The sequence below is a fragment of the Eubalaena glacialis genome, chromosome 3 (assembly GCF_028564815.1).
Source record: "Eubalaena glacialis isolate mEubGla1 chromosome 3, mEubGla1.1.hap2.+ XY, whole genome shotgun sequence".
NCBI lineage: Eukaryota > Metazoa > Chordata > Mammalia > Artiodactyla > Balaenidae > Eubalaena > Eubalaena glacialis.
Genome location: NC_083718.1, coordinates 194,261,129 through 194,280,158, shown reverse-complemented (window position 1 = coordinate 194,280,158; position 19,030 = coordinate 194,261,129). Strand labels below are relative to the sequence as shown.

Below are 19,030 nucleotides of genomic sequence, written 5' to 3'. Positions count from 1 at the left end.
CAGCTTTGCTCTTCTGAGTGGAAGGGGGTCAGGTTTCCCTGAGAATAGCCCCTGACCGCCCAGAGGACACCTGGCTGGCCTCCCCATGGCCAGTCCGGCCCCCTGGTCCTGTCTGCTCCGCCTTCTCTCGCCCCTAGCTCGTGGCCAGCTGTCTTCTCCTGGGACTGTGGACCCCCAGCCCCTTCTGCGCAGGGTGGCCAGAGGGGGACCCCAGTGCATTTGTTTATTGAACCTGTCTTTAGAGAATGTCTGCAAAGTGCTGGCACCATGCTGGGCCCTGGGTCCTTGGGGATGTGAGGGCGACACCTGGCCAGGGAGGGCCGTCAACAAGAGCCCTCACCAAGAAGTGATGACAGCCCATGGGGCCTCCCGCTGCACAGTCGGGGGAAGGGGCTCACTGGGGAGAAGGGAACGGCCCCTCTCCTGCCCCGGCCCACGATGTCCATCCTTGCCGTGGCCCAGGGGGGCCTTGGCTGGGACCCAGGGTCAGAGAGGGAGCTCTGGGGTGAGGGGCTGCTCAGGCCAGGAAGGGCCACGTGGGGAAGGGCCAACCTGTCCCAAACTAGGGCTGACAGGATCTCCTGGCCATAAAAGGCTCTTGGAATCTGGACCCCAGGGACCCCGGGCAGCTGGGCCCGCTAAAACTCAGCCGCCCCCTCTGCCCCTTGTACTCTGCCCACAGCAGCTCCAGCGCCACCGTGCAGTGTCCCCTCAGCCGGCCACAGACATGGTAAGGCTGCTCCCGGCGCCCGGCAGAGCCCCCGGTGGGCTGGGCTGGGCGGTCCCGCGGGAGCTGGGCGCAGTGCCCGGGGGAGAGAGGACGGGCAGGCCTCTATGCACACAGGGATCAGGCTGGGGCCGTGATCAAAGGTGGGAGGGTCTCTGGGCACCTGAGGAAGACGTCCAATGAGGCTGGGCAGAGAGCGCGGAGTGGGGGGCCCGAGGCCGGGCCCTGCCAGCCACTGGTGCCGCCCTTGCTCTGGGGGCCAGGCCGGAGCAGCCCTTTCGGAAAGCGGCCGGGACGGTGGCAGGCGGGGTGGCCCGGCCCTGGACTATCCCTCTGGGATTCCAGAACAGGCTGGGGCTTTCACCCTGGCCCCCAGGTCAGGCTCCTCCCCACGCTGGTCCATGGTGTCCCTCCCCTGGCCTCACTGGCTGTCCAGTGCTGCCCCTACTGCACTCTCACATGGCTGGCCTGCCCCTGCCTCGAGCGCCGTCCCCTTTGAGTGGCCTCGCGGAGCCCTGCTCTCCCCTCACCACCCACCCCTGTGCCGCCTGGCCTCAAGCCTGCTCTGGGCTGGGGCCGGGGGCCTTGGGCCTCGTGTCCTGGGGCCTCCAGCCTCCCCCGGACTGAGGGGTGGAGGGGCCCCTGGCGAGCCTGGGCCCGTGTCCCCACAGACGGAGCGCCTGACGGCGGAGCAGATCAAGGAGTACAAGGGGGTCTCTGAGATGTTTGACGAGGAGGGCAACGGGGCGGTGAAGACGGACGAGCTGGAGCGGCTCATGAGTCTGCGGGGCACCAACCCCGCCAAGAGCGAGCTGGCCTCCACGGACGTGGACAGAGAGAGCGAGGCCGGCCGGGGCAGCCGGGGGGCGGTGTCAGCTGGGCGTGAGTGGGGAGGGGCTCGCCGCCCTCACTCGGGCACCCGCCGCTTGCTCCCTGCAGAGAAAGGGTTCTTCAACTGCAAGGGCTTCCTGGCGCGGATGGGCGTGTACTGGGAGAAGGCCCAGAACCAGGAGAGTGAGCTCAGGGCGGCCTTCCGCATCTTCGACAAGGAGGGCAAGGGCTACATCGACTGGGGCACGCTCACGTAGGGCCCGGGCCGGGCGCGGGGGTGGCGGGGCCCCCCGCTGGCTGCCGCTCAGTGCCGGCTCCGCAGGTACGTGCTCACGCATGCGGGCGAGCCCCTCAGCGAGGTGGAGGCCGAGCAGATGATGAAGGAAGCCGACAAGGACGGGGACGGGACCATCGACCACGAGGGTGAGTGGGGGATGGGCCCCGGGAGCCCGGCGGCCGGGTCGGGCCAGGGTTCTGACTTGTCCCTCCGCTCTCAGAGTTCGTGGCCATGATGACTGGGGAGTCCTTCAAGCTGGTCCAGTAGGAGCAGCCACTGCGGCCGTGGGAAGCCCGCTGCCTGCTGCCATCACCCTGCTGCCCACCCTGCCATCCACCCCACGCCAGCTCCGTGGCCAATAAACGCTCCAGCCAGACTCGTGTGTGCTCCACTGTCACAAGGCTGGAAAAAGGGGATGCAAAGCTGTGGGTCTGGAGAAGGGAGAGGGTTCTCCTGAGCTGCCCATCACACTTGGGCCATCACTTCTGTGGGACACCTGACACTGCCTACAGCCCAGCTCTGGGCTCTGGACACCAGCCGGAAGGCCAGGCTGGGCATAGGTTGAGGACCACCTACTCACACTGCCTGCCTGCCCTGGGAGGCAGCTGCCCGAGGGCCCCTCCTGGAGCTCTTTCCTCCATACGGAGATCACTTAGATAGAAACTTTATTATCTCTCCAAAAAGCTGTAGACATCACAGCAGGCCCTGAGCCCTGAGGCTTAGGTCCGTGGGGCCTCATCTGGGCTGAGGGCCTGCTGGGCCTGGGCCAGGGGCCAGGGCTGAATGTAGCAGCGTGTGTGTGTGTGTGTGTGTGTGTGTGTGTGTGGCCAACACAGGGCCGGCTGGCTCAGATGCCCAGCGTTACATAGCAACGAGGCCAGGGCTGCAGCAATGTGCCGGACGGCTGGCCTTCCTGGGGGGGAAGGATGGTGAGGGTGGGCTGGGGTGCCCTTGCACAGTCCCCTGTGAGCACAGAGTGGCTGATGGCATCGGGAGGCTCGGGAGAGCTTTCCTGCCCCCTCCGGGGGCACCAGGGCTACAGCCAGGGGTGTTGGGCATTGCGGCCCCACTCCTGGGGTCCTGGAGGGGGCTCTAGGCATGAGGCCTCAGGAAGAGGGCTGGGCTCCTGGGAGGGGGGTGGCTCTTCCTGTCTGGTTTTAGCCATCTTGACGGCCTCTTCGTAGGAGGGCGGCAGCTCAGGGGCATACAGGCTGTAGGCGGGAGGGGTCATAGAGTCGAGGTCCAGCTCCCCAAAGGGCAGGGGCAGCCGCATGCCCAGCGGGTACTGCACGGAGCTGTAGGCTGCAGGGAACCAGCATGGGTTTGTGGGGATGGGTGGGTCTGGCCCTCACCAGTCCCCTGCCGCCCCTTCAGGCAGGTGGGCCGCCGGGTGAGGTCTGCCGGCACTCACATGACACAGTGCTGTGCATGGGGCTGTCACTGTCCGCGGGGATGGCTGTCGGGTCGCAAGGCTCAGGTGCTGATGGCAGGCGTGGCTGGGCGTGCGCCCGCTTCCGGAGACAGCAGAACCGGACACAGCTGGCCGTGACCCCACACAGCAGCAGCAGGATGACAGTGAGCAGGATAAGCCTGGGCGGGGAGGAGCCAGACCCGCCGCTGGACGGACCCCTGGCCACTGGGCGCCCGCTCCCTGGGGGCAGTCACAGCTCAGCTACCCAAGACAAGGCAATGGATAGGATAAAAGACAACCAGGGACTCTCTCTCCAGGCCGGAGACCTCCTCCTGGCCAGGGCTGGGCCTGAGGAGCTGGCCCGGCCTGGCCTCCTGCTGCTGGCCTGCGCTGGCTGTCTCTCCAGGGCTGGCCACAAGTGGCCTTGGGCTTACTCCCAGGACACACTGTCCCAGACCGACTGCACAGTCCTGTGCCCAGACCAATGACCATGTTCACAGGGGCCTCCCACAGGGGCGGGGAGCGAGGGAGTGGGAGGTGGGCAAGCAGGCTACAGGGCAAGTCCTGCCAAGGGCCCCGGGGGTGTCCCTAGCCATGGGGAACTCAGGCAGGACCCACGCAGGAGGTCGCCCCTGGTGCTGGGGGAGGAGGCTGGGGTCGGCATGCCAGGCTCTGCGGGCCCCAGCGCCTTCCCGCCAGCGGCCCCGGAGGGGGACAGTGCTGGCGACTCCTCAGCCGTGGAACCAGGCGGGGTGGGGGTCTGGTGGGCCTGGCCCGGGGGAGAACCGTCGCACCCGGCTGCGCGCCGCGGCCTCCACTTACCCCACGTGCCACAGGCTGCTCCAGCGGGCCTGGGGCGGGCACCTGCGGGGACGGCGGCACCTGGAGCAGGCGAGGCAGGGCCCGGCCGACCGCCCCACCCGAGCCTCCCCCAGGGTGGGGCCAGGCCCCCGCTCCCTCCCTCCCCCCCACCACTTACTGATCCGAGGGGTCGCAGCTGCCTTCCGCGAAACCCAGCGCCACCTGTGGGAACAGGGGTGAGCCCGGGCCAGGGCGCGCCGAGCGCCGACCCGCCCCGCGGTGCACGAGCGCCCCGCGACCCACCTGCGGCAGCGGCAGGAGCGGCGGCAGCAGCAGGAGCCCGCGTTCACCTAGGGTGCTAGCGAACATGCTCAGCGCCGACGGGAAGCGCGAGCCAACTAGCCTCGAGGCTTTATGGAGGCCCCGCCCCCAGGCCCCACCCAGAGCAAACCCCGCCCCCCGAGACCGCGTCCATTGGAGGGCTCGCCCTGTAGCCACGCCCATGTGCCTCGCCCCAACCCTCCGCCCAAGGTTAGCCGCGCCCTTTAGCGGCCCCGCCCCCGCAGGCTCTGGGCAGGCCCTAGATTCCCCCGCTCCAGGGCCCCGCCCACACAAGCCACGCCCACAAGCCCCACCTCTTGGCCCTCCCAACAGGTCCGCCTTCTCTGTGTTTCCTCAGCCTAGGGTCGCGGGGGGGGGGGGGGGGGGGGGGGCGGTCTCGCCCCGTTGGCTTCTTGCAGTCGGGCTTGGGGTGGACCGGGGCGCACCCTGAACAGTTGTGGCCCGGTCTGCACAGGGTGTGGCCTCGGAGGGTGGCGGCCAGGACACACGTGGCCACGCCTCGCACACACCCCGGTGCTCAAGGTAAGGGTTGCAGCAGTCAAGACGCTGGGGCGTTCCTAGCGCGCTGTTCAACTGCATTTAGTGTGCACTCTCGCTGCGGGCGCTCGCTGCCCTCTGCCTTCCGCTCCGCCATCCGGCGCTCAGGCTAAGGGAGGTGGTCAGCACGGCAAGGTGCAGGGTGGTGTGCCTTGTCTGCGGAGGGTGGGAGGAGAAGCTACCCTGTCGTGTTTTTCTTCATTGCACTCAGGACGTACTCCACAAGCATCTCCCCACTGGAGGGGAAGTGACTGCAGCTCCTTGAGGGCAGGGCCTCCTCGGCTAGGCTCTCTCATGCCTGGATCTGCCAGGTACCTGCTCCATGATCTCTGTCCTGCCTCTGTCCTGCAGCTGTCCAGCACTTCCAGGCTGTACCATGGCCCACAGGGCCCCTCCTGCCCACCCTGCTCCAGCCAGGCTGAGCTTGGCTCCTGGCCGCCCTCTTCCTCCATTCTGCTTTGGAGGCCCGGCTCAGGAGTGGGAGGGAGGAGGATGGGCACTGGTCCAGCCAGCAGGCAGGAGTGCAGGCAGGGCCTTGGGCAGTGAGTACCAGGGCCCGCTGGTTCTAAGCCCTGAGAGCCAGGCCAGGGTTTAGAGGAGAGTGGCGTGCCCCTCCCGCGGGCCTGCCTGGGGGGAGGCAGGGGTAGTGCCCTGCAGGGAGGACCTCCTTCTGGGGCCTGGCCTGGGCTGCAGGACCCTGGCTTCTCTTCTCACCTGGTGAGAAAGCAGCCTCTGTGAGGGCTAGGAAAGGACCTGGGTCTGCCCACCAGACTGAAGTCCTGCAAAATGCTGCTCTGTGGCCACCTGTCACTGGCTCAGGTTAGGGAGATGGCAGACTTCCAGGCACCAAGGGCACCGATGAAGTGGGGTGAGGGCTCCAGGCTGGTGTCCTGAAGCCTGTGCCCAGGAAATTCCCCAGATGCACCTTGCCCTCCACTCCTGCCCGGGAAGGCTGCGTGTGCTCGCCTGGGGGCAGGCACGGGGGTGGCTTGGGCCGGCTGGGTGTGCTGGGCTGTACACAGGGGGCCCGGATGGGTGGGCTTTGTGGGGACAGTGTCTAACCTGCCGCTCCCCAGAAGGCAGGGGCTGGGTGCAGGCACTATTCTGAGCTCCCAACAGGGTCTCATGGGCTGGGAGTTGGGGGCTTCTCCCTTGAAGAGCTGGTCAGGACCCAGAAGGCTGAGCCCAGACTCACTTCAGAAAAGTGGAAAACCAAACTCATGGGCTGGGTGTCCCCCGGACCCTGGCTGGGCTGTGAGGGAGGACACAGTGAGGGCGTGTCCCCGACGTTTGCTCACTCCTTGCTTGGGGGCATCAGGGACCCTGGAACTTGGGAGGAGCAGGGAGGCCTAAGGGGCCGCCTGGGCTTTGGAGCCTGCTGCCCCCCTCCCTCCCCGCCGGCCTCTCTGGGTGTGGGCCGGTCTCAACCCCAGCCCCGCAAGCCGCCCCCCTCCCCCCCGCCACGCCCAGCTGTTCCCCCAGGGCTCAGGATGCTCCCCCGTCTTCCAGACCTAGTTCACTGTTTTATGGACTGACTTGTGAGTGGGGGTGAGAAGCAGGGGCTGCCCCCCCGGGACTCTGTCCCCATCTCTCCTTCACGGCTCACCCCAGGGCTCACAGCGGCCCACACTGCAGGCCTGGATGCACAGGTTCACGCAGGGTTTATTGACAGGTCGGTGGGCGCAGCTCTTCCCCCCTCCAGGACCTTGAAAGGCTGGGTGGGTGCTGGTGGGGCTGGGGGCTCTGAGGGGCTCAGGCTGGGAGCAGGTTGTGGTCAGGACTGGCCTCATTGCCGGTTCTGAGTGTGGGGCTGGGACAGGAGCCCTTGGCCCCGGACTCACTGGACACAGGGCAGCAGGAGGTGGCCGTGCCTGTGGAGCTGGGGTGCCCTGGCCATGGGGCCATGCGGGGGGCCACCCTTTTGAAGCTGCCCAGCAGGGAATGTCCAGGTCCCAGTCCCCTGGGTGGCTCTGCTGGGTCCACAGACCGGGGGAGGGCTTTGAATGTGGCAGGAAGATCCGAGGGGCCTCCGTGGAGAGACTCCTGTGGCCTCAGGGGCCGGACACCACCTGTGCTACAAAGAGGACCTTGTAGGTCTCCTTCACGTCCCCCCTGAGCTGCAGCAGGGCTGACACCATGAGTGGGTGGTCCGGCTGGAAGGGGAGAGGCGGGGAAGGAGGGGGACCCTCAGTCAGCTGGCACAGCGGACAGATGTTTTCCGGCCGCGGCGCTGCCCACCTCACCCGCCCAGGGCCCCCCCGCAGTCCCCTCCCTGGGTGGGGGCAGGGCTGTCATCCTGCCCAGCCTGTGGCTTTCGCAGGCTCCCTGGCCGCCGTCCAAGGCACCTACATCAAAGTCGATGGGTGGCATCCAGGAGATGCTGATGGTCTTGGTCTGGCCGCGCTCCACAAAGCCCTTGGAGGGTTCGATGGTGAAGCCCTTGTGCTGCAGGGACGCGATGCTGTCCAGGCTGAACTCGACCGTCTGCAGGCATTGGTGGTGTCAGCAGGTGGGCGGGCACAGCTCCCGGGAGGCAGCGGGACTGGGGATGAGGGAGCCCAGCACCTGCCCTCTCAGCCCTGACCAGCAGGCTGCCCACCCCACACCTATCGGGGGGCAAGGCCAGGAGGGGCCTGGGTTGCCCAGGCAGTGGTGGATGCAGAGGTGCCAGGCAGGCCAGGGAAGTGCTGCGGTCACCTTCTTTGGGGACAGCTGGGTGGTCCGGATGCAGCCCACCTGCAGTTCTCGGGTGGCAGGTGGGGCCGGCGTGTCCGTGCCCAGCTGGACATAGTCCAGGGTTACCAGGATGGGCTTCAGCTCCTCAGCTTCTGGAGAGGGAGGGCCTGGCTGGGGGCTCAGGGCAGGGGGGGTACCACCAAGCGAGTGCGGGAGCTGCTGGGTCAGGCAAGGATAGCGGGCGGGGCTGGGCGAGGACAGCCCGCTTTGGGGGATGGGCCAGGAACGCTGGCCCTACTCGCAGGCCCCCAGGGCCAAGGGTGCGGTCAGGGCAGGACTGGTCCTCCTACCGCCGCCCCGCCCCCACCGGGGCTCCCAGCACTTCAGAGGGCTCACCCTCTCTGCGCTGGGGCTCGCAGGCAGGCATCACGGTCAGGGACTCCACAGGCACATCCAGGGGGTCTCCGCCCTCCACAAACATCGTGTGCTTGCGGGCCGCGCCCTGCAGGAGGATCTGGTGGGAGATTTTCTGGGGGCAGGAGCACAGCAGACTCGGTCCGCGACCCTGCGAATGGGGCTCTGGGAGTGGGCAGTGCTGGGGTGCAGGCCTGTGGGACCCGGGACTCCGGTCTCTCCACCTCATGACCCCCAACCTGACGCAGAGCCCCCAGGCAACAGGCCTCCAATGTGGGGCCGTTCGGGGGAGGGCGAGGGCCTCAGACACGCGGACGCGGCGGGTGGGGCCGGGAGCAGGGGTCCAGGCTGGGCTCCTGGAGCCGCACCTTTTCGAAGAGCATGACCTGAAGCCGGTCAGAGAAGTACAGGCTCTCATGGTCCGGGCTGAAGGTCACGGTGAAGTCCTGCGCCCTGCCCGGCTCCATGACGCCCTCCACCGGGACCACGCTGAACACGCTCTGGCCGCTGTAGTTCTGCGTGCCTGGGGGCAGGGCGGCCTGGCAGGTCCGGCTCCCCCTGCAGCGCCCAGCGCCCCCCAGCCCCGCACCCCCACGCCCCGCACAGTCCCCCGCTTCGACCGGCTCCTCCCCAGCAGCGGTCACCACCCCCCCAGCCGGCAAAGCTCACCCACAACTTCCGTCCTCTGGGCCGGGGAGGCCAGGAACTGCGGCAGCCGGTGCTGGTCTCCGCTCCTGGTGGAGAGGCTGTCCAACTGCACGGAGAACTTGATGGGCAGCGGGGAATTGTTTTGCAGCTGCAAGGAGCAGGGCTCAGTCACTGGCCAACCGATGGCCAGGCTGCTGCCACCAGGTCTCAGCTCCCTCTGCTGCCCGCGGGCCACACCCTGGGCAGTCAGGCTCAGGCTGGCCTTCAGCCGAACCAGCATCCCTGCCCAGGTTCTTCTCTGCCCTCACCCTCTTCCCCTGAGAGCACCCCATCCCCCCATAAAACATTTCCGGGAGTCCCTGGCCTGGGCTCTGCTGTCAGGACCTGGACTAAACCGGGCAAGGAGGCAGGTGCCCTGTGGGTGGCTTCATCCTGAGGTTGGCATGTCCCTCGGACCCTGGGGGAGCAGCGAGAGCCAGGCGTGCCTCTTCCTGCCCGGGTTGGGGAGCCCACACGGCCCCTCCCCTGAGCTGTGCCTGAGCTGAGCTCCCTCGATCCCAAGCGGGGCAGCCCACGCAAAGGCCCTGAGGCAGGAGGACAGGAGCAGCGAGGAGGCCGGGCAGCAGAGGGACCGGGGAGGTGGGGGAGGAGGGTGTGCATCTTCAGCTTCTCTGGCTACAGAGGGCCGTGGAGGTGACCGCTGCTGGGGGGTGGGGTGGGAGCGGCCTGCACCCGCACTGGCTCCCTGACCAAGGCAGGGCTGACCCCCTCCTGGGGCACGACCCCTCCCAGGAGGCGGGGCAGGTGCCGGGTCCCCACCACGCGCTTTACCTTGAAGCTCGCCGAGGTGGATTCTCCGGCGATCGCGTAGCCCATGTTGAGGACGCCTCCTTCAATGGAGCACGTGGTCACGGACGCCACGCCTGTGCCCACGAGGGCCAGGGAGAGCGTGCCTCTCTTGGTGATGACATCCAGCATTTCCTGGGCCTGTGGAGACCACGTCCCTTAGCGTGGAGCAGACACGTGTCAGAGGCAGGTGTGGGAGCTCCGTCTCGGAGCAGCCGGGTCAGGGCGTGCGGGACCTAAGACGGCGTGGACCTCCCTGGCCTTCTCCTCCTCCTTCCAGCAAGAGGCCAGGGCCCAGGAGGACCAGCGGCTCCCGGGGCCTGGCTGGATGACTACGGGCCTGGGCACTTGGCAGGTGTGCAGAGTGGAGAATGGGGCCGTGGAGCCCCAGGGCTGCAGCCCGGCTCAGGGTGGGCCTAGGACTCACCAGGACGCTCTCACGGGGGTAGAAGGACAGCTCCAGGACCCGGGTCTCTCCAGACGCCAGCTTGCTGATGGGGTTCAGAAGGACAAAGGGGCCGTTGGGGTTCAGCACGGAGTACTCCAGCTGATGGCCCAGCGTCAAGGATGGGTGGCAAGTATGGGGCCGCAGCCCTTCACCAGATAGCCCTGTCCCCCTGCAGCAGGCTGCCTGGGCCGGGTATGGACAAGGATACGTCGAGACCCTCGGGGGAGATGTTCTGGATGGAGACCTTCTTTATGCCGCGGTGTCCTGAAACGGGGGAGTCAGGTCGCTGCCCCAGGCCTGGGGGTGGGGCGTGGGAGCTCGGGCGGTGACGGGGTGCCTGGGTCCCTATGGGTGGAGGATGGTCGTGAGGGGCTGGGCCCGATCAGGACACACCTACAGCGATGTCGCCGAAGTCAGCGATGGTCTTGCCTTTGTCGGACGTCACCACAATGGATGGTGCTACCGCTGGACACCACAGCTCCAGGTACACGGTGTTGTGGGGACTGGGGGCGGCGGGTAGCTGCTGAGGGCGGAGTGGGCGCCGCATGCCCCGCCCTCTCAGCCTGACCCCATGCTGGCCCCGCCCAGATCTGGGGGGTTGCAGAGCGGGGACAGTGCCTTCTTGGCCGACCACGCCCCACCCTGCCCAGAGCACCGCACCTGAAGCTCAGGGGTTCCGTCCCCTTCCTGTCTTTGGTGTCACCACTGGCAACAACACAGGGGACCACAAACTTGTCAAACTTCCCCTGGAAAGATCTGGTCAGGGTGGCCTGCGCAGCCTGGTATTCCTGGGAGCTGCAGTGGAACCGGCAAGGTACTCTCACACCCCTATCCCTAGGCTGCCCCCAGCGGCCCAAGAGGCCCCGCGCTGCCCTCCATGGAGGGGTCCATAAGGCCATGCCTGCTCCCCAGGGCCCTGGGCCCTGGGCCAGAGGGTATGGGGTGGCAGCCTTGGGGGGCCACGCTGTGGCCCAGGCTGTGGCTGTCCCAGTTTTGTCTGACCAGCTGGTTTTCTCACCCCTTCCCTGGTTGCTGTGGCGGCCTCCCCCCTCCCCCAGGGTCCGGTCAGGCATCTAACCAGAGAGCCATGTTCCTGGAGCCACAGGCAAGGGTCCAGGGCTGGCAAGTGGCTTAAGCCCACTGGAGTTCTCTGGAGCTCGTTTGGCAGCTGGGGAGGCTGGGGTTGCTGAGCTGGGAACATGGGAGTCAGGGGCTCAGCATCTCCCCAGCCCCTGGACTGAGGTTGCTCACAGGGACCCTGGGCCCTAGGGCCCCAGGGGAAGGAGGTGAGCAGGTGCCCAGGAAGGCAGCTCCTGGTTCCAGCTGTACCTGAAGCCAGGCCCACCCCGGACTTCCAGTCACAAGGCTCAAAACAGCTCTGCTCCAGGTGGGGGAAGTCTCTGTGGGGGGCAGCCTTCTCTCGGGCCCACCTGGACGTGAGGTCCTCTTTCTGCAGCTCCGGGGGCTGGGAGGCAGAGGCCTGGAACAGCCGGTCTCGGTTCTGCAGCCACAGTGTGGAGAAGGACTGTCTCCGCTTGTCCTTCCTCTGGGTGGCCGTGTCCTTTTGGGACTGCGAGGTGGGAGGCCAACTGTGGGGCTGCCCCGGGGACTCTGCTCCCGGCAGACCGCCCAGGGCAGGAACCCAGGGGCCCAAACTCCAAGCTGCTCCCTGGGGGAGACCGTCGGCAGGTGCGGCGACCCCAGTGTCTGTCTTTACCATCAGGGAGACCGAGGCCCGGGGCAGGGCAGGGTGAAGGGCTGGCCGACCTGGGGGTCCTGGTCCCTGTGCCCTGCCCCCAGCCTCACTGCCCTGCCAGCAGGCTGCAGGCCCTGCCCCTCCTCCTGCGCTTGCTATGACAGCACGGGTGCTCAAGATCAGGACCCAGAGGCCGGGGGGAGTCGCGGGGCTCTCTGCGTCCCCAGGGCAGCAGCAGGCAGGCCCTGGGCTGTGACTGCCCAGCTCTGTTGGACGCCCTTTCCTGGCAGGAGCCCGGCGGTGGCTGCCTCTCCAGGCCTGAACTTGCTAGGATTCACAGGCCCCTTTGAGGTTTATCTGTTCCCCCTCCATTGTAAGGGCAAGCCCCCTGCTAACCAGTGCAGAGGGGCCTGGCCCACCCTCCCGGGACCACCGTCTGGGGATCCACCCCGCCTACCGATGCTTTCAAGAGGGGAGGGAGGAGCCTTGCCAAGAAAAAGTGTTAACCTCTTGAAACAGTTCCACACACACAAGGCTCCAGAAAAGTCTGCCCAGGGCTCCTGGGCCCCTGGCCCCCCAGCCTCAAGGCCGGTGGGGTTTGTTCCCAAGCCTTTGTGCAGCGGCCTGGTGCACAGCGGGCAGCACCCCCGTCCCCCCCCCAGGCTCCCCCCACCCCCCCGCCATGTACCGATTTGGCCTCAGCTTCTTTGGTCAGGGCTTGCAAGGCTTCCTGGTGGATCAGCTCGCTGGGCAGCACGGGCCGGAAGGCCACCCGGACCAGGCACCTCTGTGAGGAGAGAGGCTGGAGGGCAGAGGGGCCCCTGTGGGTGCCCCCCAGCACCCTGCTGCCGCCGCCGCCGGGATCCCCTGGTCACGCTCTTGGACATCCTGGGGTGATACCCCATCTCTTCTTTGGGGTCTCAGCTTAGACGAGCCCTTCTGGAAGGTCCTTCCTGACCTCTGCCCCCGGAAGCTGGGGTGGCTGCAGACATGATCACCCAGCCCCGCTCACCATGCGGAGGGGGGTCCCCGTGACGGACCAGCCCACTGCCCACGGGGCACGAGTGAGAAGGGAACGTTTGTGGTCAGCCACTGAGACTTGGGGGTGAGTGCCTGCACTCCCACCTGCCCCCCTTCCTGAAGCACGTCCACCTCGAAGTCCACCCCCGGGACGGCCCCGGGTCCCCAGGGGGTCCACTCACCACGGCCTGCCCCGTGCTCAGTGCGGCAAGGGAGCAGGGGTGGGTAGCGGCTGCAGTGGCCCCTTGGAGACGAGACCCATGACTTAAGCTGAGTTTCCTCAGTCTAATAAAATGCACTTCAGTAACCACTTACTGAAACACTGCCCGGGTCCAGGCCCTGCACGTGCCCCTCCCCACTGAGTCCCCTCACAGTGGCTGTCACCCCTGACTCTTGAAGGTAAGGAATTCAGCTCAGAGAGGCTGTGATGGCCCCGGGGAGTCTCTGCCTCCAGGCCCGGGCTCCTTCTGCTTTATCAGCAAAAGCAGTGGTGGGGAACCCTTTCAGCCATCAACCAGTGGACAGGCAGCTGTGCTCCTGGTGACCAGGCGCTGTGTGGCCTCTGTGCCCATCTGCTGTGAGACCCAAGGGCTGCACACCCGCCCTCAGCCTGAGCTGCTGCAGCCTCCAGCCGAGGGCCTGTGGGGTCAGCTGCCCGTGGGTGCCCCACCTCTGGGGCCAAGTTGGGCCGGGCGGAGGGCACCGTGGCCTGCTTGGGTCTGATAAGCATCCAGGTTGATCTCCACGTCTGCTGTCTGGTTGAATCGCTGCGGTCCAGGGTGAGTAGAGACCGGCCCCCTGGGCTGGCCCCGCCCCGGCCCACCCGTGGGGCCCACACCCACCTTTCCTGGCCACACGGTGCCCACCGAGGGTGAGATGGTGATGGGGGAGTCTGGGGGCAGCAGGAACTCGAAAGACGTGGGCCCCACGGGGGACGCGTCCGCCAAGCCGATGCGCGGCACCGAGGGCGTCGGCGAGTTCTTGCTCCGGCGGGAGTTGATGACGTACAGGGTGGCCACCGACGTGTCGTACAAGGAGGTGGCCGCAAACTTGACCTGGTAGTGGGACAGCTCCAAGGGCGGGTGGACACCCACGGCCCGGCACGTCAGCTTGAAGCACCTGGAAGTGACAGCGTGGGCAGCTCAGCTCAAAATTTTAGTAAATTTTGAAAATACTTTGTGCCCCTGTGCACATTTTAATTAGATAGTTAAAATTTTAATCACAAGTTTAAACAGTTGCAAAGGAGGTAATTTCTGGCTTATTTCCTTAAATATTCACTGACATTTAAAAACTAAAACTGGGGCTTCCCTGGTGGCGCAGTGGTTGAGAATCTGCCTGCCAATGCAGGGGACACGGGTTCGAGCCCTGGTCTGGGAAGATCCCACATGCCGCGGAGCGACTGGGCCCGTGAGCCACAACTACTGAGCCTGCGCGTCTGGAGCCTGTGCTCCGCAACAAGAGAGGCCGCGACAGTGAGAGGCCCGCGCACCGCGATGAAGAGTGGCCCCCGCTTGCCACAACTAGAGAAAGCCCTCGCACAGAAACGAAGACCCAACACAGCCAAAAAAAAAATAAAAAAATAAAACTGATAGGGGACTTCCCTGGTGGTCCAGTGGTTAAGACTGCACTCCCAATGCAGGGGGCCTGCGTTTGATTCCTGGTCAGGGAACTAGATCCCACATGTTGCAACTAAAGATCCTGCATGCCGCAACTAAGACCCGGCACAGCCAAATCAATAAATATTTTTAAAAACCTGATAAATTACTCTTTAAATATAAACATGGGAATCTATATACCATAGTGAATTGATTCTTGCCACCATTCGGTTTTAAAAAAAGAACAGGTATTTTGTATTTTAATCAGTGGAAAATTTACATTCCATGTTTCTTTGAACTCCTATTTCCATTGCACTCGTGCCATTGGATTTTATCCTAATTACATATGTTTTAATGCTTTATGAGGTGATGTCAATGGCCCTGTCATACTTGTCCGTAACAAAAATGTGTTCATAGGTTGAAATATTTCAATGTATATTTTTGTGTCCTGTGACCACAGGCTCTAAATGTTAAAAAAATTCCTTCTGGGTGGAGATGTCATTGAGGTTATTGTTAGAAATTAATTAATTGAAAAAGCACAAATGTATGGAATGTGATAATCATTACATATAAAAAGTAAGAGCTGCCTAGAGTCACTTCAGGAAGGTGATGGAGCTGTTTCCCAGCTGGTTCAAGGGCCTGTGAGGGACGCGGCCTGTGGCCTTGCTCCGTTGACCTGGGAACCAGGGGTGGGGGGCCCACCCAAGTCCCCTCCAGCCCCTTCCTTTCCATTCTTGTGACCATGCGTCTTCCGATGTCCCTCTGAGGAGCCCCGCGTGGCTCTCTCAGGTCCTGCTCCACTTTGCTGCAGGGAAAGACCGTCAGGTCCCGTCACCCAGGCCCAGGCAGATGCTGTGACCTGCAGGCAGCAGGTTCACCCAGGACACCCAGTGCCACGTTTGCTGAGAAAATGCTTTTATCTCCGTGCACGCTATACATGTTTCTCTCCCCCTCAAAAACCACTGAGGTGAGATGAGCCCATCAGCATGTGGGGAATGTTCTCCTGACCCCAGAGGCAGACATGCAACGTGCCTGGCCTCCCTGCCTAGCTGCGTGCGAGCCTCCAGCTTCTTTTATCTGGTCACACAGGCAGCTGGTGCCCGTCACAGGGGCCAGGCCCAGGGGACAATCAGCCCGGCTCTGGGGGTGTGCCTGACCTCCAGAATGTCATCACCATCATCATCATCACCATCATCACCATTATCACCACCATCTTCATCATCCCCATCATCATCATCATCACCTTCATCCCCATCATCATCATCCCCATCATCACCATCACCACCATCACCATCATCACCACCACCATCATCACCATCACCATCACCACCATCATCACCATCACCATCATCACCACCATCACCATCACCACCATCATCATCGTCACCACCATCACCATCATCGTCACCATCACCATCATCACCACCACCATCATCACCACCACTACCATCATCACCACCATCACCATCACCACCATCATCATCGTCACCACCATCACCATCACCATCACTGTCATCAGCATCACCACCACCACCATTATCATCACCATCGCCACCATCATCATCGTCACCACCATCACCATCGTCACCATCACCATCATTGTCACCATCACTATCATCATCGTCACCATCACCATCATCATCGTCACCATCACTATCATCATTGTCACCATCACCATCATCACCATCACAATCATCACCATTACCATCATCATCGTTACCATCACTATCATCATCACTATCATCATTATCAACATCACCATCATCACCACCTCCATCTCCATCATCACCATCATCACCATCATCATCATCACCACCTCCATCTCCATCATCACCATCATCACCATCATCATCACCATCTCCATCTCCATCTCCATCATCACCATCATCACCACCATCATCATCATCACCACCATCATCATAATCACCACCATCACCATCATCGTCACCATCACCATCACTATCATCGTCACCATCACCATCATCATCATCATCGTCACCATCACCATCATCATTGTCACCATCACCATCATCACCATCACAATCATCACCATCACCATCATCATCGTTACCATCACTATCATCATCACTATCATCATTATCAACATCACCATCATCACCACCTCCATCTCCATCATCACCATCATCACCATCATCATCACCATCTCCATCATCACCATCACCACCACCATCATCATCATCACCACCATCATCATCACCACCATCATCATAATCACCATCATCATTATCAACATCACCATCATCACCACCTCCATCTCCATCATCACCATCATCACCATCATCATCATCACCACCTCCATCTCCATCATCACCATCATCACCATCATCATCACCATCTCCATCTCCATCTCCATCATCACCATCATCACCACCATCATCATAATCACCACCATCACCATCATCGTCACCATCACCATCACTATCATCGTCACCATCACCATCATCATCATCATCGTCACCATCACCATCATCATTGTCACCATCACCATCATCACCATCACAATCATCACCATCACCATCATCATCGTTACCATCACTATCATCATCACTATCATCACCATCATCATTATCAACATCACCATCATCACCATCTCCATCTCCATCATCACCATCACCACCACCATCATCATCATCACCACCATCATCATCACCACCATCATCATAATCACCATCATCATTATCAACATCACCGTCATCACCACCTCCATCTCCATCATCATCTTCATCATCATCATCATTAACATCATCATTAACATCATCAGCAGCAGCAGCACTGGGCTGAGGGCAGCAAGATTTCCCATCTCCTGTTCTCTGGAAGATTTGTGTAAAATTGGCATCATTTTTTCTTTAAATGTTTGGAAGAACTCATCAGTGAAGCCATCTGCATCTTTCATTTTGGGAAGCTTTTAAACTTTTTAAAAAATTTTTTGCATTTAAAAATATATTTATTGGGCCCCACAGGGCCCCTTGGTTTGATCGGAAGCTCGGGAATCTCTCTCCACGCCAGCCTCCTTCAGGAGAGCGGAGGGTTGGAGGGTATCTCTGAGTCCAGATCGCCACGGACTCCCTGCCACAGGGCTGTGCCTGATCACACCCAGCCCGCCGACTCGGCTGCGGACCTCCGAGGCTGTGGTGGAGAATGGGGGAGAGGCTGACCTAGCAGCGGCCGAGGCTTCTTTTGCCTTGAGGGCACCTTCTCTTCTCTTGCCCGCGCCGGCCTGGACTTCCACTCCGAGAAAACACTAAATATTGGAGGATCAGAAAGAGTGCATACGGAAGTCGCGACGCACCCGTCAGCACCTACGAGACTGGAAACTCTTGAGTCCCCAGCAGCTTTAGCAGATAAATTAGGAAGGCTACCTCACTAACAGGTACAGAAATCTCAAGGTATTTTCGGGAACTTGAAAAGGGAGGAATTCACCTAGATCTGATCAGATGCCCCACGACCTACAACCAGGGCATTATACATACTGGAAAAGACATAATTTAAAGGACTGTCTCCAAACTGGATGGAAGGATCCTTATCAGATTACAATAGGTTTACATCAAGATAATGATGATGCAAAGATTCCAGCCATTTCTCAGAACAGATCCTGCCAAAACAACAACAGAAGTCACCCTGGGGCCCTTAATTAGACAGGGCAAGAGCTCCATGACCCCAACTAAGTAGGGTCTACGAGCCCCTTGCCAGCCTGAAGAAGCTACAGAAGACAGGCCGTCATCCCTCATCCTCCCAATAAAGATTTCTTGGGGTTCACGTCTCTTGGGGGGGGATTTGAAATAGGAGATAGATGGGCCCCTGGGCCGGACAGCTGGTGTTTGTCAAGTGGAGCAAAACTGAAGTTTTGTCCTCAGCCAGACAAGAACGACGCCCGTTTCCCTTCCTCCATTGATATGGAGGGAATGAACTAGCAGTGGGGAATTAGTTTGCAGCAAAAATAGAAATGAAGTTTTCCCTCTCCTGAGAACAAGGAAAATAAAGGGAGCAGTGAACAGGCTAGAGAAGAAACATAAACTGGCCTGAAAGAGTTAATCACTCCTAGTTTTTTGTTTTTTGTTTTTTAACTGTTACTAATCTGTAGTGTCTGTAACTAGATTTGTACTTCACAAAGCTAACCTATTACTCTTTAACACTATGTGAATTACATCCTGCACTCCCTTGTAGCATTTGCATTTCAGAAAAAAAGTCGCAGGCCAATAACCCAGAGACAAAAAGACCCAATTGTGGGGCTGCCTGATGCCAGCTGTGACTGTTTAGCAAAGGAGGGGGGGCACTGTTCTTGCTGTGTCTTCCCTTCTGCCCGGCAGAAAAATAAAGCCATCTCTTCCTAGGGAAAAAAAAAAAAAAAAAAAAAAAAAAAAAAAATATATATATATATATATATATATATATATTTTTTTTTTTTATTGCCCATTTTTGTTTCCTTTTCTGTCATGTTTAAAAAAATTTTTTTGCCTAAATATTTATTTATCTATCTATCTCCTCTGGGCTCTGCACGCACTGCTTTAATTCCTGAGGCCTCACAGTTCGAGCTTTTCTAGCCTCCCCAAGACGGCTCCTGGCTGAGTTTTTGGCAGTTTCAATTTATATGTAGATAGTTCTTGAAGAAACACTAAGCGCACATTCAATCAGCAAACATCTATGGAGCTTCTACCATAGGTCAGAGCCCGTCCTGAGTACTGAGGTTATCTCACAATCCCCTCTTTTCCTGGGGCTTGTTTTCCAGAGGCTGAGAGAGTT

The 19,030-nt window shown here is 61.3% G+C and overlaps 3 protein-coding genes across 3 annotated transcripts in view; 1 reads left to right on the top strand and 2 right to left on the bottom strand.

The window, feature by feature from the left end:
• The first annotated feature begins 1,128 nt into the window (after positions 1–1,128).
• On the top strand, positions 1,129–2,102 carry CALML6 (calmodulin like 6). The gene is given in 6 exon segments (XM_061187181.1): positions 1,129–1,173; positions 1,175–1,324; positions 1,327–1,567; positions 1,667–1,811; positions 1,881–1,981; positions 2,056–2,102. Coding segments are annotated over 6 exon segments (729 nt in total).
• Positions 2,103–2,515: 413 nt separating this feature from the next.
• On the bottom strand, positions 2,516–4,551 carry TMEM52 (transmembrane protein 52). Its single transcript, XM_061184162.1, has 5 exons — positions 4,351–4,551; positions 4,226–4,269; positions 4,069–4,110; positions 3,247–3,425; positions 2,516–3,137 (listed from the first exon to the last, which is right to left on the bottom strand). Exons 1-5 carry the CDS (start codon positions 4,549–4,551, stop codon positions 2,872–2,874), a joined length of 732 nt encoding a protein of 243 aa, XP_061040145.1. The 3' UTR covers positions 2,516–2,871.
• A 489-nt stretch (positions 4,552–5,040) lies between these two features.
• The window catches only part of CFAP74 (cilia and flagella associated protein 74), an 85,642-nt gene continuing 71,652 nt past the window's right edge, over positions 5,041–19,030 (bottom strand). Inside the window, exons 26-40 of the mRNA XM_061187180.1 lie at positions 13,517–13,793; positions 12,343–12,441; positions 11,389–11,528; positions 10,619–10,753; positions 10,352–10,461; positions 10,167–10,222; positions 9,938–10,057; positions 9,496–9,651; positions 8,686–8,812; positions 8,385–8,539; positions 7,995–8,131; positions 7,624–7,780; positions 7,276–7,410; positions 6,533–7,079; positions 5,041–5,082 (exon numbers count right to left, since the gene is read on the bottom strand). Of these exons, the coding sequence (XP_061043163.1) occupies positions 6,978–7,079; positions 7,276–7,410; positions 7,624–7,780; positions 7,995–8,131; positions 8,385–8,539; positions 8,686–8,812; positions 9,496–9,651; positions 9,938–10,057; positions 10,167–10,222; positions 10,352–10,461; positions 10,619–10,753; positions 11,389–11,528; positions 12,343–12,441; positions 13,517–13,793 (1,906 nt within the window). The 3' untranslated portion in view covers positions 5,041–5,082; positions 6,533–6,977. The remainder of the gene's footprint in view (positions 5,083–6,532; positions 7,080–7,275; positions 7,411–7,623; positions 7,781–7,994; positions 8,132–8,384; positions 8,540–8,685; positions 8,813–9,495; positions 9,652–9,937; positions 10,058–10,166; positions 10,223–10,351; positions 10,462–10,618; positions 10,754–11,388; positions 11,529–12,342; positions 12,442–13,516; positions 13,794–19,030) is intronic.

Bases quoted from the DNA above. Each gene is read 5' to 3' on its own strand.
- TMEM52 (XM_061184162.1), bottom strand. From the start codon at position 4,551: ATGGGCGTGGCTACAGGGCGAGCCCTCCAATGGACGCGGTCTCGGGGG. The intron at 4,111-4,225 runs GTAAGTGGTGGG...CCGTCCCCGCAG, and splicing joins AGCTGCGACCCCTCGGATCA to GTGCCCGCCCCAGGCCCGCT. The intron at 3,426-4,068 runs GTAAGTGGAGGC...CTCCCCGCCCAG, and splicing joins AGCAGCCTGTGGCACGTGGG to GCTTATCCTGCTCACTGTCA.